Below are 16,857 nucleotides of genomic sequence, written 5' to 3' on the forward strand. Positions count from 1 at the left end.
ACAAAACCCAAGCACTAATATGGTTTCTCCAATAAAAACATTAAAAAGTTCTGGCTTTAGAAATACAGAGTTGAAAAAATTTGAATAAATTGCTGCATCCTTAGGGAATATACAGAGCTTGGTTAACAAGCACTAGGGAGCAGCTTTCATACCAGGTAAGTGGATAAAATCTGATGGAAACTTTGTTGTAGCAACCCTCCTGAGAAAGCAGTCCAGGGACTGCAGGGGGAGTTATAGTACCTGTTGGCCCATCCACTTCTTCCTGTGGCCAGAGGGTCACTTCAACTATTACCAAGAAATCAAAATAACAGTAGATTAAGATAAATGTCTGCAGGTCTATTCCACTCACCGGTCTGGTTGGAGATCTCACCCTCAGGACAGGGAATGCAGTAGTAGCAGCATCGCTGTTGTCCTTCCATTGGGACTTTCCTGTATCCAGGGAGACAACTCTCACTACAAGCTGAGCGCGGGATCTGCAAAAAAATGTTTGAATCCTTTGTCCACAAAGAGGAATGATAAAGTGTCTGATGCTACAATTTGCTTGTTATCACCTCTGAAACCACCAGGGCTAGATTGCCCATCTAGCAGTTATGGCAAATACCACATGGGCCCGTGTTTCCTGCTCTGTAAGTATAACTGAGAGTGAAGGATCTGCAATGATTTCACCACCATGTGACCAAAGCATAAAGTTCAGCAGTATGGAAGATAAGTGCGGTGGAGGAGCTGTGATGATGTCATCATCATGTGACCAGGGCATGAGGATGGAGCTCATCATAGAATGATAGAGTTGGAAGGGATCTCCGGGGTCATCGGGTCCAACTCCCTGCAGGATTCACTAGACACATGTCTGTCTAGCCTTTGTTAGAAGACTTCCATTAAAGAACTCACGACATCTCATGGCAATCTGTTCCACTCATTGATCACCGGCACTGTCAGAAAGTGTTTTGTAATATTTAATCTGTGTCTCCTCCCTTTCAGCTTCATCCCATTGCTTCTAGTCTTTCCTTGTGCAGATGAGAATAGGGCTGATCCCTCTGCACTGTGACAGCCCTTCAGATATTTGTAGACAGTTATTAAGTCTCCTCTCAACCTTGTGTTCTGCAAGCTAAACATTCCCAGATCCTTTAACCGTTCCTTATAAGACATGATTTGCAGAACGCTCGCCATCCTGGTAACTCTTGTGTGAACTTGCTCCAGTTTGTTAATGCCTTTTTTTTTATATTGAGGTGCTCAGTACTGCACACAGTATTCCAGATGAGGTCTGACTAAGGAGGCGTAGAGGGGATAATTATCTTATGTGATCTAGACTATATGCTTCTCGTAATACATCATAGAAGTGTGTTTGCCTTTTTACCCATTCTGCCTAATCAGTGCTTGGAGCTGATCACAATTTAGTGATTTTTGTTTGCGCACACGCTTTTTGAGGATTGACCACATGTTCTCAATGGGATTGAGATCAGGGGATTTTCTGTCTATGGACCAAAATTTAATTGTTTTTGTTACCGAGCCACATAAGTTCACCTGTTATATCAAACATAGCCACTGCAGTGGGAACAGAGCTGTCTGCTTTCTGCAGAAATAAGCTCAGTATGTGAACACACTGGCCCAGCTGTATGGGGTGAGGGGGTGGATGATGACCACCATTATTATGTTTCTGTCAGGGAACTGGGGTCCAGTTACTGGAAGTCCCTGAAACTGCCCGTAACCCCTGTCCCTACCTACTTGCCCCCCTGGGATAAGCCCCGGGGCGATGGTAGGGAAGCGGGGCAAGAGGTCAGACTAGAAACTGACACTGAGACAAGCAAACACAGAGGCAAGTCAGGCAATACGGGTCGGCAACAGGAAGGTACGCAGTACAAGTAGTCAGGCGAAGGCGAAGCCAGGGTCAAGCAAACAGTCAAACAGGGAGACAGGCAATCCAAAGAATGTGAGTGCAGCAGAAGACCTAACTAACACTGGCAATGCTGGAAGGAATAGAGGCATTTAAATGCTGTCAGAGATCCCGCCCTAGCAGCTGATTGGGGCGGGGAGCCTGACAGCAGTTCAATCACCGAGGCTCTGGGGAACCCGCCCGCAGTCTTGCTGGATAGACAAATACCAAGGACGCATACCTGATCATCATGGTGACGGGGATGTGGCACTGGGTGGCACCCGCCATGTCATAGCAACCTAGTGGTAAGCAGGATTACGGGTGCCAGGGGAGGTTACCAGAACAGGGGCTCCACTGCACCGCACAGCTGCAGCCCGGGTGATAGGGCTGGCGGTGTAGGCATGAAGGCCCCGCAAGCCTCTGGTCCTGACAGTCCCCTCCCTTCTGTAGGGGGGACACCAGACCCCCATGGCCCTGAGCGGGCTTGAGGGGGAAGGCCCTGGGGAACAGTCAGGCCAAACGTGGCACATGCAAGTCCCCTGCAGGAATCCCCATTTGGTCCTCTGGGGAAAAACCCCTCCAATGCACCAAGTACTGTAATGCATCTCTAACCCGACGGACATCAATCAGTCTTTCCACCTCGTACTCTAGTTTCCCCTTGTACCAGTGTAGGAGAGGGCGGGTTCCAGGTGGGCAGAACTGGGGTCACATACTTCTTAAGCAAACCCTTGTGAAAGACATCATAAACCTTCTACGATTGAGGAAGGGACAATTTATAAGCCACCAGTTTAACCACTTGCGAGATGGTGTATGGACCAACGAATCAAGGGGCAAGTTTTAAAGATGGAACCTTAAGCTTTAAGTTCTTAGTAGACAGTAAGACCTGCTCCCCAACCACAAAAGGTGCAGAAATACTGCATCTTTTGTTTGACTGCCTAAGCAGTCTCTCCTGGGAACCTTAAAGGTTCTTATGAACCTGACCAAAAACCGTACACAGTTCCTCCATAGATATATCAGCCAATGGAGTGTCCGATACGGACAGAGTGGAAAATGTAAACCGGGGATGGAAACCATAATTAAAGAAAAATGGTGAGTCTTGGGAAGACGAATTAACATGGTTATTTTTTTAACAAATCTTTATTTGTAACTGGGGAAAGGGAAAGTGGGAGAAAATGGTTACATTATTTCACTGTAACAATTATGGCATAAAAAAGTGTCAATTAATAAAACAGTAAGAAATAAGAGCTTTTGCCAGCTTCAGTACATTTTCTATAGAACATAATAGTTAGTATCTTCTTCCAGCTGAGCATATTATCAAACTTACCATCCATTCGGAAGAATGGAAATTATAAAACAGAGTATCTTTATCAAAAATTATCAACAATAGTTTATCAACAACTATGTGCATAGTGTGGTTGCTACCGTTGCGCCTGGAGTTACTGTAACCCAGATGGGACGCTAAACCTCGCACCCAGATTTTAAAAGGCAAAAGTTCTCTGGTCCAAGTTAGTGAAAGACCCCGGCAAGCCGAGTGTCCCCCCTGAGTAGGTGTCATGCTTGTTATTAAATTCCAGGTCCATCGCCCTTGAATTTCAGGTAGGCCTTGTATTCTGCAGGATGGTTATCTCTGCGCTACCTCTGCTATTTCCCTCAGACTAAGGAGGTGTGTTCCTCTGAGAGCCAGTCGGGAGGAATCTATTCTTCTGGTAAGACAGCCAGGGTGACCAGACCTGCAGGTATTTTGCATGTTGTCTGCTCTCCCAAGCAGCTATTTCCTCCATCCTACAGATTTTGTCAAGCCTCTCCATCCATTCCCCTATAGTGGGAGGTTCCTGATCCCTCCAGTGTGCTGGGATAGTTAGTTTTGCTGCTACTATCATCTGAGTGATAAGATCGTGACGTTTGGGGCAAAAGAAATCTGAAGGTGCCCAAATAAGGATAAGCTCCTTTGTAAGGGGAACAGATTTGCCCGTGATAGATTTATAAGATCTGTAATACTCTTCCAGAAATTCTCAATCTTAGGACAGTCTACCCATATATGTGTAAGTGTTCCTGTGTGGGCGTCACAGCGCCAGCATTTATCTGAAGGGGTCAGCTTTATTCTGTGTAGGAAGTCTGGAGTCCGGCACCATCTTGTTAAAGTTTTGTACGAGTTTTCTTGTATTCTGACACATCTTGAAAAGCCATGTGAATGTGATAGAATTAGGGATACATTTTTGTCAGCGAACGTAGTCTCCAGTTCTCTTTCCCACGCCAGAACAAAACTTGGTTTACTCGAACGAGAGTGATGTAGCAGACCAGCATATATCTTTGAGGTCAAACCCAGAGGTAGAGAGGGAAGCAGCAGGTAAGTCTCGAGCCAAGATGGCTTATAAAATGGGCCAAATCAGGCCCGGAAGGAATTTTCCATTCTCCTAAGGGAGAGTGCCTGCAAGAAATTTGCCTGTTTGGCTACCTCTGCTGATTCCCTGGGCCTAACATCAAAGTGTTCAGCTGTGGTGATATCTAGCCAGTATTTCCAATCAGCCAGATATGCCTGCTGAGAGTTTAAGTACAATGGTAGAAAACTCATTGGCACCAGGGCTGAAATACTTCTGCTGGGCATCAGGGATGTTAAGTATTGATTAAAGACTTTTAATGTGCCTCTGGTCAAGGGGCTTATATTCTGTTGTTGGAGAGATTTGCTGGTCGGGCCCCAGAGGCTCCCCAGGAGTCGAGGTCCCAGTAGGTCTCTTTCTAGTGCTATATGTAAGGGGTTATCTTTTAATCTAGCCAGCTGTAGCCATCTGTTCAGATGTATCGCCCTATAATAAAGTGAGAGGTCCGGAAGGCCTATTCCACCGTGTATGGATTTATGTCTTACCTGCTCAAATTTTGGCAATTCTCCAACCTCATTAGCCTACCAACTAAGCATACTGTCTGAGACAGTTTTAAGGCAAGACAAATATAAAACACATGAGTTTATTTACTCTTTAGTATATAAATGTAAGTGAAACAGTTAATTAACATATAGACATACAGATCACATGAGTAACAAAGATAAGCATCAATACGTCACCGGATATTGTAGCATCACTCCGCAATCGGGGGATCTCCAGGTACGATTGGTAGGAGGAATCCGGGAGAATGCCGACACGTCTGTCAAGCCACACATCGAGTCCCAAAGCTCTGCTAAGGATTGTGTCCTTTTATACTACTTTTACATTACGTGGCATATCTGCTTCTGCACAGTTATGAGTATATACAGTACGTCTTTCTTATATGACTAATCAGGTTCTACGCATGCTCGATGGATTCTTGGCAATATATATATACTAAATATTTTCTCCATGAAGTTATCAACATCTGCATTTATTACTTACAATATCTGATGACTATGAGTCATTCTTGCTGTTTTTCACTAGACCATACCATATATGTCCAAAATATTCCGCTTTTTAGCAAATGTTAGGAAAACATTCAGACAAGTTCATTAGTTCACTGAACTAGTTAATTGAACTAGTTCATTGAGCTTATGGTAACCCATACGAAAACTAGTCAGTGATTACTTTAATTTACCTATGCCTTTGACACAACCATTCAATTCAATCGCGTCACATACGTATCACAGTTTTTGAATCAGTAATCTGTGGGGCAGTCATGGTTTACTTCTCTCCCATAGAAAACGTGTAAAACATTGTTTGATTTTAGTAAAGAAGGCTTGTGGGATGTTCATGGGGATTGTCTGTAATACATATAATATTTTAGGCATCACATAAGCCTTCAGGTAATTATTTCTGGCCATCCATGATACAAAGGGGATTTTGGTTGTCTCCAGTTGGCCACGGATCTTAATGAGTAGTGGTTCGAGATTGGCAGTGTACAGGTTCTGCAAGGATCTTGGGAGCATAATGCCCAGATATTTTAAATATTTATCTGGCCACTTCAAGGGGGCTACTTTTGGAAGGTCCACCAACTCTGAGTTTGGGACAGAAATGTTCAGGATCTCAGATTTAGCATAGTTTATTTTAAAATTTGAGGCAATACCAAATTGGTTGAATATTCCCAGTATTTGGGGCAGAGCCAATTTTGGATTAGAGATTATTAGTAACAGGTCATCAGCGAATGCTGCGGTCTTATGTATATAGCCACCTGCATCTATACCTCTTATCTCCTTGGTCTGTCTTATTTTTTGTATTAATGTTTCCATAACAAGGATGAATAGGGAGGGGGAGAGCGGGCATCCCTGTCTTGTTCCATTAAAAATATGGAAAATGGGAGAGAGGGTGCCATTAATTCTATGTTGCGCAGAGGGGAATTTGTATAGTGTGATTATGGCTTGGATAAAGAGGAATGGGAAACCGAAACTGGTAAGTGTAGCTTCCATGTAAGGCCAGCTGTCAAATGCCTTTTCGGCATCGGTACCCAACAGTCCGTGGAAGCCCATGGGACTTTGTGTGGTGTATAGAGATGAGCGAGCACCAAAATGCTTGGGTGCTCGTTACTCGGGACTAAATTATCGCGATGCTCGAGGGTTCTTTCGAGTAACGAACCCCATTGAAGTCAATGGGCGACCCGAGCATTTTTGTTTGTGAAAATCTGGGCAATTCAAGAAAGTGATGGGAACGACACAGCAACGGATAGGGCAGGCGAGGGGCTGCATCTCAAATTCCCAGGTCCCACTATTAAGCCACAATACTGGCAAGACTGGGCCCCCCACCCCCTCCCAACAACTTTTACTTCTGAAAAGCTCTCATTAGCAATGCATACCTTAGCTAAGCACCACACTACCTCCAACAAAGCGCAATCACTGCCTGCATGACACTCCGCTGCCACTTTCTCCTGGGTTACATGCTGCCCAACCCCCCCCCCCCCCCCCCGCACGACCCAGTGTCCACAGCGCACACCAAATTATCCCTGCGCAGCCTTCAGCTGCCCTTATGCCACGCCACACTCATGTCTATTTATAAGTGTGTCTGCCATGAGGAGGAACCGCAGGCACACACTGCAGAGGGTTGGCACGGCTAGGCAGCGACCCTCTTTAAAAGGGGCGGGGCGATAGCCCACAATGCTGTACAGTAGCAATGAGAAATATAATCCTGTGCCACCGCCATCAGGAGCTGCACACGTGGGCATAGCAATGGGGAACCTATGTGCCACACACTATTCATTCTGTCAAAGTGTCTGCATGAGTCAGTCAGAACGCGTTTTTTTATAAATTGTCAAAGGCAGGTACAACTCCGCAATGGGAATTCCTTGTGCACCCACAGCATGGGTGGCTCCCTGGAACCCCCTGGCTGTACATAAATGTATCTCATTGCTGTGCCCTGGACAGCAGAGCTAATGTTAGATTAAATGCAGGTGGGCTTCGGCCCAAACTGCATGCCCCAGTCAGACTGGGGTTCTTTATAAGTAGACACAGGCAAGTACAACTCCCTATTGTGAAGTCCGTGTGGACCGACAACATGGGAGGGTCCCAGGAAGCCACCGGCGGTACATAAATATATCCCATTGCAATGCCCAGTACAGCTGAGGTTACGTCAGATTAAATGCAGGTGGGCTTCAGCCCACACTGCATTCCCCAGTCAGACCGGGGTTTTTAATACATAGACACAGGCAGGTACAAATCCCTAATGTGAAGTCCCTGTGGACCCACAGCATGGGTGGCTCCCTGGAACCCACTGGCGGTACATAAATAAATCCCATTGTAGTGCCCAGCACAGCTGAGGTAATGTCAGGTTTAATGCAGGTGGGCTTCGGCCCACACTGCATGCCCCAGTCAGATTGGGATTCTTTATAAGTAGACACATGCAGTTACAACTCCGTGTGGACCGCACAGCATAGGTGGGTCCCAGGAAGCCACCGGCGGTACATAAATATATCCCATTGCAGTGCCCAGCACAGGTGAGGTTACGTCCGATTAAATGCAGGTTGTCTTCGGCCCACACTGCATGCCCCAGTCTGACCGGGGTTTTTAATACATACACACTGGCAGGTACAAATCCCTAATGTGAAGTCCCTGTGGACCCACAGCATGGGTGGCTCCCTGGAACCCATCGGCGGTACATAAATGTATCCCATTGCAGTGCCCTTCTCAGCAAAACTAATGTCACATACAATACAGGTGTGATTCGGCCCACAGTGCATGCCCCAGTCAGACTGGTAATATGTACCTTAACAGTAACCGCGTTGGTGGGAATGTGGTGGCGACTGCTGACCTAGTAGCGCGGTTTTATTTAGTTGGTTTTCGGAATGTGGCCAGGATTAAGTGGGCCGTGGCGGGGGGATGGTGGGGGGGCTCTCTTGTTGTGTCGGTAAAGGTGAAATTCTTGGACTGCCACCAGATGGACCAATGCAAAGGTATTTGCCAAGAATGTTTTCATTGTTGGAGGAGGAGGGGGATGCTTTTGAGGCACTACGTGTCCTCTCCACATGTCCGTGGTTATATGCACCTTAACAGTAACCGCGTTGGTGGGAAATGGCCTCGCCACCATCATGTCTATGGGAAGCCTCCGTTTCCACACCCCAGTGACATAGCATTAGCAGCTGTATAGGCAGAGCCCAGAATTAGTAACATTTCAGCGGTAGCATTAGCGACAGCCCCCAGTAACATATCACTAGCAGCATTATAGGGGGAGCACAGTATTAGTTCCATTTCAGTAGTAGTAGCAGTCCAGACAGGGCCCAGTAACAATTCCGAAGCAGCAGTATAGGGGGAGCACAGTATTAGTTCCATTTCAGTAGTAGTAGCAGTCAAGACAGGCCACAGTAACATTCCCGTTGCAGCAGTTTCGAAGATAACAGTCTCTTGCACATTTCAGTAGTTGCAGTATAGACAAGGCCCCAGTTACATTTATGTAGCAAAAGTGTAGGCCAACCCCACACACCTTGCTGTAGCATGAGTGCAGGCGAAGACCATAAAAATTACTAGGATTACACTGTAGGCGAGGGCCCAAAAAAATTGGTGTACCAACAGTACTAATGTACCTCAGAAAAATTGCCCATGCCCAACCAAGAGGGCAGGTGAAACCCATTAATCGCTTTGGTTAATGTGGCTTAATTTGTAACTAGGCCTGGAGGCAGCCCAGTTAAAATAAAAATTGATTCAGGTGAAAGTTTCAACGCTTTAATGAACATTGAAACGTATAAACATTGTTTACAAAAGTAATATGACTGAGCCTTGTGGGCCTAAGAAAAATTGCCCGTTTGGCGTGATTACGTGAGGTTTCAGGAGGAGGAGCAGGAGGAGGAGGATGTATATAATACACAGCTTGATGAAGCTAAAAGGTCCCCGTTTTTGATGGTGATAGAGAACGATGCTTCCATCCGCGGGTGCAGCCTACATATTGTTTAGGTACCAGTGCTGTCCGCTGGTGGAGAAGAGAAGTCTGTGGAAATCCAGGCTTTGTTCATCTTGATGAGTGTAAGCATGTCGGCACTGTCAGTTGACAGGCGGGTACACTTATCCGTGATGATTCCCCCAGCTGCACTAAACACCCTCTCTGACAAGACGCTAGCCGCAGGACAAGCAAGCACCTCCAGGGCATACAGCGCGAGTTCAGGGCACGTGTCCAGCTTTGACACCCAGTAGTTGTAGGGAGCAGAGGCGTCACGGAGGACGGTCGTGCGATCGGCTACGTACTCCCTCACCATCCTTTTACAGTGTTCCCGCCGACGCAGCCTTGACTGGGGAGCGGTGACACAGTCTTGCTGGGAAGCCATAAAGCTGGCAAAGGCCTTAGAGAGTGTTCCCCTGCATGCGCTGTACATGCTGCCTGATCTCTGTGCCTCCCCTGCTACCTGGCCCTTGGAACTGCGCCTTCTGCCACTAGCGCTGTCGGATGGGAATTTTACCATCAGTTTGTCCGCCAGGGTCCTGTGGTATAGCATCACTCTCGAACCCCTTTCCTCTTCGGGTATGAGAGTGGAAAGGTTCTCCTTATACCGTGGGTCGAGCAGTGTGTACACGCAGTAATCCATAGTGGCCAGAATGCGTGTAACGCGAGGGTCACGAGAAAGGCATCCTAACATGAAGTTAGCCATGTGTGCCAGGGTACCTGTACGCAACACATGGCTGTCCTCACTAGGAAGATCACTTTCCGGATCCTCCTCCTCCTCCTCAGGCCATACACGCTGAAAGGAAGACAGGCAAGCAGCATGGGCACCCTCAGCAGTGGGACAAGCTATCTCTTCCCCCTCCTCCTCATGCTCCTCCTCCTCAATGCACTGAGATATAGACATGAGGGTGCTCTGACTATCCAGCGACATACTGTCTTCCCCCGCCTCCGTTTCTGAGCACAAAGCGTCTGCCTTTATGCTTTGCAGGGAACTTCTCAAGAGGCATAGCAGAGGAATGGTGACGCTAATAATTGCAGCATCGCCGCTCACCATCTAGGTAGACTCCTCAAAGTTTCCAAGGACAAGGCAGATGTCTGCCAACCAGGCCCACTCTTCTGTAAAGAATTTAGGAGGCTGACTCCCACCACGCCGCCCATGTTGGAGTTGGTATTCCACTATAGCTCTATGCTGCTCATAGAGCCTGGCCAACATGTGGAGCGGAGAGTTCCACCGTGTGGGCACGTCGCACAGCAGTCAGTGCACTGGCAGATTAAACCGATGTTGCAGGGTCCGCAGGGTGGCAGCGTCCGTGTTGGACTTGCGGAAATGTGCGCTGAGCCGGCGCACCTTTCCGAGCAGGTCTGACAAGCATGGGTAGCTTTTCAGAAAGCGCTGAACCACCAAATTAAAGACGTGGGCCAGGCATGGCACGTGCGTGAGGCTGCCGAGCTGCAGAGCCTCCACCAGGTTACGGCCGTTGTCACACACGACCATGTCCGGTTGGAGGCTCAATGGCGCAAGCCAGCAGTCGGTCTGCCATGTCAGACCCTGCAGCAGTTCGTGGGCCATGTGCCTCTTCTGTCCTAAGCTGAGTAGTTTCAGCACTGCCTCCTGGTGCTTGCCCACTGCTGTGCTGCCACCTCGCGCGACACAGACTGGTGGCGACATGCTGCTGCTGACACATCTTGATTGCGAGACAGAGGTTGCGTAGGAGGAGGAGGGTGGTTTAGTGGAGGAAGCCTACACCGCTGCAGATACTAGCATCGAGCTGGGGCCCGCAATTCTGGGGGTGGGTAGGACGTGAGCGGTCCCAGGCTCTGACTCTGTCCCAGCCTCCACTAAATTCACCCAATGTGCCGTCAGGGAGATATAGTGGCCCTGCCCGCCTGTGCTAGTCCACGTGTCCGTTGTTAAGTGGACCTTGGCAGTAACCGCGTTGGTGAGGGTGCGTACAATGTTGCGGGAGACGTGGTCGTGCAGGGCTGGGACGGCACATCGGGAAAAGTAGTGGCAACTGGGAACTGAGTAGCGCGGGGCCGCCGCCGCCATCATGTTTTTGAAAGCCTCCGTTTCCACAAGCCTATACGGCAGCATCTCCAGGCTGATCAATTTGGCTATGTGCACGTTTAACGATTGAGCGTGCGGGTGCGTGGCGGCGTACTTGCACTTGCGCTCAAACAGTTGCGCTAGCGACGGCTGGACGCTGCACTGAGAGACATTGCTGGATGGGGCCGAGGACAGCGGAGGTGAGCGTGTGGGTGCAGGCCGGGAGACGGTCGTGCCTGTGTCCTGAGAGGGGGGTTGGATCTCAGTGGCAGGTTGGGGCACAGGGGGAGAGGCAGTGGTGCAAACCGGAGGCAGTGAACGGCCTTCATCCCACCTTGAGGGGTGCTTGGCCATCATATGCCTGCGCATGCTGGTGGTGGTGAGGCTGGTGGTGGTGGCTCCCCGGCTGATCTTGGCGCGACAAACCTTGCACACCACAGTTCGTCGGTCGTATGCACTCTCAGTGAAAAACTGCCACACCATTGAGCACCTCGGCCTCTGCAGGGTGGCATGGCGTGAGGGGGCGCTTTGGGAAACAGTTGGTGGATTATTCGGTCTGGCCCTGCCTCTACCCCTGGCCACCGCACTGCCTCTTCCAACCTGCCCTGCTGCTGCACTTGCCTCCCCCTCTGAAGACCTGTCCTCAGTAGGCTTAGCAAACCAGGTGGGGTCAGTCACCTCATCGTCCAGCTGCTCTTCCTCCGAATCCTCTGTGCGCTCCTCCCTCGGACTTGCTGCCCTTACTACTACCTCACTGATAGACAACTGTGTCTCATCGTCATCATCCTCCTCATCCACTGAAAGCTCTTGAGACAGTTGCCGGAAGTCCCCAGCCTCATACCCCGGACCCAGAAACTTTCCAAAGGTTGGGCATCGGTCGCGACAAACTCCTCAGGTGGGAGAGGAACCATTGCTGCCCAATCTGGGCAGGGGCCCGAGAACAGTTCCTGAGAGTCTGCCTGCTCCTCAGAATGTGTCATTTTCATGGAGCGAGGAGCCTGGGAGGAAGGAGGAGCAGCAGCCAGAGGATTCAGAGTTGCAGCAGTGGACGGCGCAGAACTCTGGGTGTTCGATAGATTGCTGGATGCACTTTCTGCCATCCACGACAGGACCTGCTCATTTTCTAATAAAGGTCTACCGCGTGGACCCATTAATTGTGAGATGAATCTGGGGACCCCAGAAACTTGCCTCTCTCCTAATCCCGCAGCAGTTGGCTGTGATACACCTGGACCAGGAGCTCGGCCAGTGCCCACACCCTGACTTGGGCCTCCGCGTCCTCGCCCCTGTCCACATCCTCTAGGCCTACCCCTACCCCTCAGCATGGTGTATTACGAGATTAGCAGAAACAGAACGCTGTAATTAAATGTGTCGCTTATTGGCCTGTGGTTGGAGGCTGACTTCGCGTACGTAACGCACTGCAGAGGCAGGAAACAATTATGCGCAAGGCTGGCTATTAATTCACCAACTACTACCCCCAGCAGAGACGCAGTAAACTGAAGGCAGTGACAGGCAGGCCAAATATAGTATTTTTTAAAACTTTTTGGGAACAACCACACTGCCTGTGATATACACTGTATTTCGATTGCCCTGTTGGAGGCTGACTTCGCGTACGTAACGCACTGCAGAGGCAGGAAACAATTATGTGCAAGGCTGGGTATTAATTCACCAACTACTACCCCCAGCAGAGACGCAGTAAACTGAAGGCAGTGACAGGCAGGCCAAATATTGTATTTTTTGGAAGTTTTTGGGAACAACCACACTGCCTATATAGCCAGTATATCTCTTTCACCTTTCCCACTGTCCCTGCCTCACCAGTACTGCCCCTATACTCTGTAAAATGACTGCAGACTGCAGGACGCTATGGTCTGCACGCCCGATATACAAAAAAAAAATTGTGCAACACTGCTAAAAGCAGCCTCAACAGTACTGCACACGGTCAGATGTGGCCCTAAGAAGGACCGTTGGGGTTCTTGAAGACTAAAATAACACCTAACACTCTCCCTATAGCAGCTCCGGCACCAGCAGCACTTTCCCTGATCTCGGTCAGCATGCATCTGTGACGAGCCGCGGGCGAGGCAGATTTTAATACTCGGGTGTCACCTGATCTCCCCAGCCACTCAGTGCAGGGGGGTGATATAGGGTTGGAACGTCAAAGGAGGAAGTTGTTATGCCTTCCCTGTCTTTCTATTGGCCAGAAAAGCGCGCTAATTTCTCAGGGAAGAAAATGAAAGTAACTCGAACATCGCGTGGTACTCGTCTCGAGTAACGAGCATCTCGAACACCCTAATACTCGAACGAGCATCAAGCTAGGACGAGTACGCTCGCTCATCTCTATTCATGAACCTAACCCCAGGCATATACAATGATATCCAAGAAAGGCGGCAGCCTCAGCTGTGTAGAAATAATAGAAAAAAAATCTTTTATTGCTCCATTAAAAATGGCTTATTTATGGAGCAATAAAAAAAAAATCTTCTACTATTTTTTTACACCGCTGATGCTGCCGCCTTTCTTGGATATCATTGGAGCAGGAGTATATCATAATTAGATTTCTTTAATAGAGATAGTATCTGACCTCAGTCCTTTAACATTGTATGAGACCAGGGCAATGGGCCTGGGGGCAGAACCAATAGCCATAATATTAACACCCATAAGGGATTTTCTTCTTACCTGATCCTGACTCATAGGTGGCAACCACTTGGCCTCTTAAGGAGACCGTTTATAACATTTTCAAAAATCTAAAACACAGTAAGAAAAACACGAGAAACAGATTTATGCAATCAATACAAGTTTCCTTCAGCAGAGTCATGTCCACACCGAAGGAGGAAACAAAGGTAACAAGGACCCTTTGATATTATATAATTGGTTACTAGGCGGGAAAAAACAGGTAAGGAGAGAAGAGGGGGGATCAGGGGAGGAGAGGAGGGGGCAGGGTAGGGGAGAGGAGGGGTGAATTAAGACCAACTATAAAAGTAGTGTCCTGTGGGAGTAATAGGGAGATCCACAGTCCTCCTGTTAGTTAAGTTTAAGCACAATCGTTGAGATTCTAATAGAGCCTCTCCGTCAATTGAGTTAACCTCAATCCAAATAAAATCGGATTATACAATTAGTGGGTCATAGCAGAGTGTGAGGTAGTCAAGGATAGTTTTGTATGTTGCAAAATATACTTAGGCACTTATGTTCTGGAATGGGTAAGTCCTTAAAGGCCCTGTTGAGGGGAAATTTAACATATCACGTAGTAGTCATCAAGATTGGGGCCGACCTCAATGTTGGTGTTTGTGGCCGGCTCCTTCCAGTAATAGATCTCCATAGGTTCTGCTTCTTCTCGGGATGCCGTCTCTGACTTTGGAAGTAAGCAGCCTGCAGATTATATCTCTGGGTGGTTCATCTTGCCTGGGTCTCGGTCTCAGGGCCCTGTGTGCTCTTTCTATGATGATCTCCTCTGGGTAGTTGTCACCTAGCAGTGTGATAAAGAGCTCCCCTATTGCTCCAATGATGGACTCCGGTAGGATGGATTCAGGGAAACCTTTATTTCGGAGATTGTTTCTCCTCCCTCGATTCTCTTGATCTTCCAGCCAGTCGACAATTTGATTTAGATGGCCTTGACAGGTTGTGAGAGATGAGGTAGCGGCTGTGGTGTAGGTCACCAGCTTCTCTTGTGTTGTTTCCAGATGCTCCACTCTACCTCCTATCTGTCTCATCTCCTGTCTAAAGTCCTGTATTTCTCTCATGAAAGGGCTCCAGCGTGAGGAAGTCTCTAGTGATGGGCAGCTCTCTGTTACTTGCAGGGTCATCATCCTCACTGCTAGCTTTGTCTGCCCTGGTGTTGGAGGTCATCAGCGTGGCGTTTTTTCACAGAGGATGGTATCTGATGTGCTGAGGGTGCTGAGAGAAGTGGCTGTGTTTTTTTCACGAAGTTGTCTATAGTTCCAGATTTGCTGGTAGCGCCCACGTCCCTATTTTTGTTAGGATCAATTTTGACCATCTTGAGTGGCGAAAGTTAAATTCTTCATAATTTGTTGAACTGGGATTCGCTGTTAGCCCTATACTGCTGCTAGTTGATAGAGGAGGGGGGTGGGAGTGGGGGGTTTGCCTGGTAAGTTGCTAATAAAATGCCTCCTCCATGTTGGTCATGAGGCTCTCCCACATATTACTTTTGGGAGGGCAGGGGCATTTTTATGTTTTCTATAACAATGGTAGGGAGTCCTGGCATGGAGTTACGCTGACTTTCTCTTAATCTGAATCCTCAGTAGTTCCTCTTGTCAGAGTAATATTAGATATTAGTTAAGGGAGTATTGTTAGTGTTTTGGGGAGGATTCTGTGTGTTTTCCTGCGTAAGTCCACTGTGTTTCTCTTAAAGGTTTTGTTTGGGCAATTGTGGCACGGCCCTCTGCAACTCCTCCTGGCTGGTCAAATTCCTGTTAACAACTTCTTCTGCTCCTCTGAGGCTGAAGCTGAGGCAGAGTAGGAGAAGGAGCAGTCTATATAATAGAAATGAGAATTTGCTGTCACAGTGTGCTTTTCACTTTGGTCACCAGAGGATTTTATCTTGACTAGTGGGGAGATGAACTGTAGCAAAGTCTCTCTCTGGGGCAGTGGGGATGTAATGGTTAATCCACCTTTGTTCACTTGTGTCTCAGAGTAGGGGGGAGGGAGCTGTCTGCTCTGTGCTGACACGCCCCCTGAGTGTAGTGAATAAATTAGGTCAGCTGGTTACAGGCACACCCTAAGTGCAGGGAATAAATGACTCCCCTTGCTCAGCCCTGTGTCGGCACTCCTGAGTGCAATTAATGAATTATAAGTCACTTCTTTAGCTCAGATGCCGCTTATTGCAGCTGTAATTGCTGACAGGCTGCAAGCACACAGTTACACACACTCTGGCTGCTGGCTGGAGTCCTTTCTCCTCTCCAGTGTTAGCCCAGTCAGTCGGCCCGCCACCTCCTCTGTCCTTTCCTTGATTTGTGTCTCCTGGCTTCAGTGAGAGCAGCTCCTCTGGAGGCAGTTAAACTGCCTATTTCTTCCACTGTTCATAGCCACTTGCAGGCAGGCTGTATGTGCTTGTTTGTTGGTGCAGGGATAGCAGGTTACCGGAGCTGCTCAACTGTGTGTCTCTACAGCCTGGCACAGGAACTGGAAGTCAATTAACATGGTTATTGATGGTGAATTCGGCGAGAGGTAAATAGTCTGCCCACTGAAACTGATTATCAGAAACAAAAAGTCGTAGCTACTGGATTAATTCTTGATTGATGTGTTCCATTTGTCCATTAGACTCAGGATGGAAAGCCGAAGAAAAAGACAAATTAACATTTAAGTTTTTACAGAAAGCCGACCAGAACCGGTCGACAAACTGTACCCCTCTATCAGAGACAATATCCCCTGGAATCCCATGTAGCTAAACAACCTTGTTGATAAATATTTCTGATAAATATTCGGCATTAGGCAACTTGCAAAGAGGAACGAAATGTGACATCTTGGTGAAACGATCAACTCTAACCCAAATAACCGTGTTCCCACGCGAGGGAGGCATATAAGTTATAAAGTCCATGGACAAAAGGCACCATGACCTGGATGGAATGGGACGGGGAGAAGAGGGCCTTCAGGATGTCGCCTGAGACTCTTCCCCCTGG

General features: G+C 48.2%; 1 protein-coding gene across 1 annotated transcript in view; it reads right to left on the bottom strand.

The window, feature by feature from the left end:
• LOC136608862 (vomeronasal type-2 receptor 26-like) overlaps positions 1-16,857 on the bottom strand; it is a 113,040-nt gene that overhangs the window by 55,846 nt on the left and 40,337 nt on the right. The window contains exon 4 of the mRNA XM_066589157.1: positions 350-473. Coding sequence (XP_066445254.1) covers positions 350-473 — 124 coding nt within the window. The remainder of the gene's footprint in view (positions 1-349; positions 474-16,857) is intronic.

Source organism: Eleutherodactylus coqui, chromosome 1, assembly GCF_035609145.1.
Source record: "Eleutherodactylus coqui strain aEleCoq1 chromosome 1, aEleCoq1.hap1, whole genome shotgun sequence".
NCBI classification, from domain to species: domain Eukaryota; kingdom Metazoa; phylum Chordata; class Amphibia; order Anura; family Eleutherodactylidae; genus Eleutherodactylus; species Eleutherodactylus coqui.